Here is a 3,308-nt window from a genome sequence, read left to right as displayed (position 1 = left end):
AAATTACGTTATGTATTGAAAAAAAATTCTTGCCAAAATGCATACAAATAAGTTCCTCATAACGAACTACACATCTAATATATTGAACTCCGCGTGCCCACAGCTGTACCGCCAAAACATGCCTGTGGCTAACTTCCCCACAATGCGCGTCGGCATTGCGGGAAAGCCAGCCAGACAAACTAAACAAGTCGGTTTGCTTGCGGAGGAAGGCAGGGTTGACCGCAGACACATTGGGCAGATGAGGTTCTTTTGCACACCAAGCCATTAGCATTCAAATGATCGGTTGTCGACTGTATAATTTGACTATTGTCCATTTCAATGCGACACTTATTCTGTGTACACTGAACTTGTTACGAAAATTTGTTATACAGTTGAACCCACTTATAACGAACTCTATAGTTCCTCAAAAAGTGGTTTTTATATCAGTACCTGCTGCGGCGGCTTAGCGATTATGGTGTAGCGCTGCTGCTAGGCCACAGCAGCCGTATTTCGATGGGGGCGAAATGCAAAACGCCCGTGTCCCGTGCATTGGGGGCATGTTAAAGATCCCCTAGCAGTCAACATTAATCCGGAGCCCCTACTACGGCGTGTCTCCTGATCAAATCATGGTTTTGGCACGTAAAATCCCAGAATTTAAATTTATTTCGTTATATCATTAGTTTATTATATATGGTCTTGCCCTTAAAAATGCTCAAAAATTAACCGCACTGAAGCTGGCATCAGCAGTTGCAATTCGGTAGCACTTTTGTCCGAAAACCAGATTTTCGGTCTCATTTTTGTTTCCTGTGCGTTCCTGCACCTAGCTGCAAACTTCCATTAGCAACGTCCATCTAAAGAACTAAATCCGGCATTGTGTAGCTCTTTCAAAACGGTGCCCAGGTCTGATCACCTCTCATTTCGAAATTGAAAGCGCAGCCACCATTTTTTATTCGAGAGCTTGTTATATATTTTACTACCAGCAGGATATGACTGCGTTCTGCACACGAGAGTAAAGCGTTCTGGTTGCCCGGAAGCGTAAACTGGAAACTACTGCGGCATGCCGCCATTCTGCAAAGGTGTCGGGCATCATAGTCTTGGCATTATGACTGCGAGTCAGCCACACAAAAGCCATAAAATTGCCTTATCTGTGTTGCTTCTGGCGGAAAAAAAAAAAAGCAAGCGATGTTCAAAAGGTAGCACGTCACCGCGAACTGTTATCAGTAACCGGCAATGCATAAATGAAGTGCCGCTGAACCGTGATCTCCTGATAACAAGGTGGTAACTGCCGACCCTTTGCAACGTTGCATGGTGGCCACTTAGACATTGGTGGTGGTGGCAGCAAGGGGTGCACCGTTCTCACAGTCAGGCCACGTCGACGAGAACGCTTGAGCAGCCATTGTTTCTATGGTGGATAAACATAAATGATAGTTCTATATCGTTGTAGCGTAATGCACATGGTGCCGCATGAACATTTGCACAGAAACGATAATGACGCCGTCGTGACATCCAATATCGCGCCAGCGCACAGCCCGCGCCATGCTGCTTATGCTGTATGCAGCATAACTCTACCCTGCTGGTGTGTCTTGAAAACACGTGACCTTCTTCGCGGTTTCCGAAATCCGAGCAAGGCCATCGCTTGCTCATATTAAAGGTCGTATTATCGTCGAGGTTGGACTGCAGCAGGGCACGCTGCCATGCAACCAGTTTAGTACCGCTTCTGTGATAGTAGTAGTAGTGCTCTTCGTAGTGCTCTAGTAGCGCTCTTCGCATGTTCCCTCTTTTTTCCTTGAACAGGTTCGAAGTTTCTGTTGTACCAGTATGGCGATGTAAAAATGTTTGTTATATCTGGAAGCAGTTTCTATAGGGAGGGTCTCAAATTCATAAGTACACTGAAATGTGGTCATTATAACCGATCGAACGTTGTAGCTGGGATCTTTATAAGTGGGTTCAACTGTGTGTGGTTTTGGTTCGAACTGTTGGATGTGTCTAAGGGCAGTGCACATTGCGATTTGTTATAACCGGATTTCACTCTAAATGCCACTTTCTGGCATGTTTCACAACTGCTCTCTGCCAGCTGTCAATGCAGCACTTTTTTTTCGGTGTCTTGTTACTGACGTTGATGATCAGCGGCATTCACTTTGCATTGGTGTGATGGGAAACACTGCTTCACTCACCAGAGTTACGGCTGTCACATAGTGCATTTTCGAGCCTTATCAGGATTGAATTTCTCGGTCACGATTGGTTCACACATGTAAAGCCGCAAAAGGGAGCCAATCGTGGTTCATATTTTATCCTGAATGAGCTCCATCGCGATTGAATGTGCACCCTGTGACGCCCATATTAGTTGCTAGAATTTGCGCTGCCATTAAAATTAGGATCATTGAATATATGGCGCTGCTGTCATATTGAAGCAGTTACTGAATCTATCCCTCACGTATAAGCCAAGGGGTGGCTTTTAGGCCAAGGATTCTGGGAAAAAGAATTCACCTTATATTGAGATAAATGCGGTGCTTCTTACTAGACTGCATATTTGTTATTGCATGAGTTTTCCAAGTTTGGCATAGAGGGCTACTCAAAAATACGTACTATTAGGAAGTACCCAATCAGCTCAACTGTGCTCACCTTGTATGACATAACTCAAAGTTGTCATCTGCTGTTTTTAAATCTGCCTTGGCAACTTATACCAGTGAAGCGACTCCTATAAGGCGGTATATCTAATGTTGTAATTTGTGTGTGCATTTGAAGGCAGTTCTTGTGCATGCCACTTTAATTCAGCTTCTGGAAGATTATTCTTAATCCATGTATTTATTGTCTTCTTTCATAGGCCTTCCGGTACTGCATGAAAGGACCAGCAGTGAATCAACCTGTGATTTTAAGTAATTAAAGTGCTATCACGGATTATTTATTGTTGCTGAGCCATTGGCATCTTTTCCTTTCACATAACTGTATAAAACCTTTTAGAAGAGCAATTTTTGGACTGATGCTAGTCTGCTGATGTGACATGCAACTACTACAGTCGCCTACCGTTTATTCGGACCTCACGGGGACTGCGGAAATGTCCGAATAAACAGGTGTCCGAAAAAGCAGATTAAGAAAAAAAAATGAAATCCTTTATTTCCACGCACTTATTCAGGTTTGGCGTAGGCTTGAAGAAATCGTGAATGCGCGGTAGCACGCTGTTCCGTTTACGCGCAATCAGATATGCCTGAATCTCGGAGAGGGTCGTACGGTCACTATAGGCGGCTGAAAGCACAGTCACTGCTTGTACACGCTCCGCATGCGACGGCAGCGTAGCACATGGTGCGTCATCTTCCGACTCAAGAGTCGTC

The 3,308-nt window shown here is 44.5% G+C and overlaps 1 protein-coding gene across 1 annotated transcript in view; it reads left to right on the top strand.

Moving 5' to 3' along the window:
* LOC142579563 (eukaryotic translation initiation factor 3 subunit G-like) overlaps positions 1–2,894 on the top strand; it is a gene marked incomplete in the record, with an annotated part of 28,819 nt that extends 25,925 nt beyond the window's left edge. The window contains 1 exon segment of the mRNA XM_075689913.1: positions 2,804–2,894. Within this exon segment, the coding sequence (XP_075546028.1) occupies positions 2,804–2,822 (19 nt within the window).
* Between the last annotated feature and the right edge of the window lie 414 nt (positions 2,895–3,308).

The sequence above is a fragment of the Dermacentor variabilis genome, chromosome 1 (genome assembly GCF_050947875.1).
Source record: "Dermacentor variabilis isolate Ectoservices chromosome 1, ASM5094787v1, whole genome shotgun sequence".
Classification (NCBI taxonomy): Eukaryota; Metazoa; Arthropoda; class Arachnida; order Ixodida; family Ixodidae; genus Dermacentor; species Dermacentor variabilis.
This window is presented reverse-complemented; position numbering and strand designations above follow the sequence as displayed.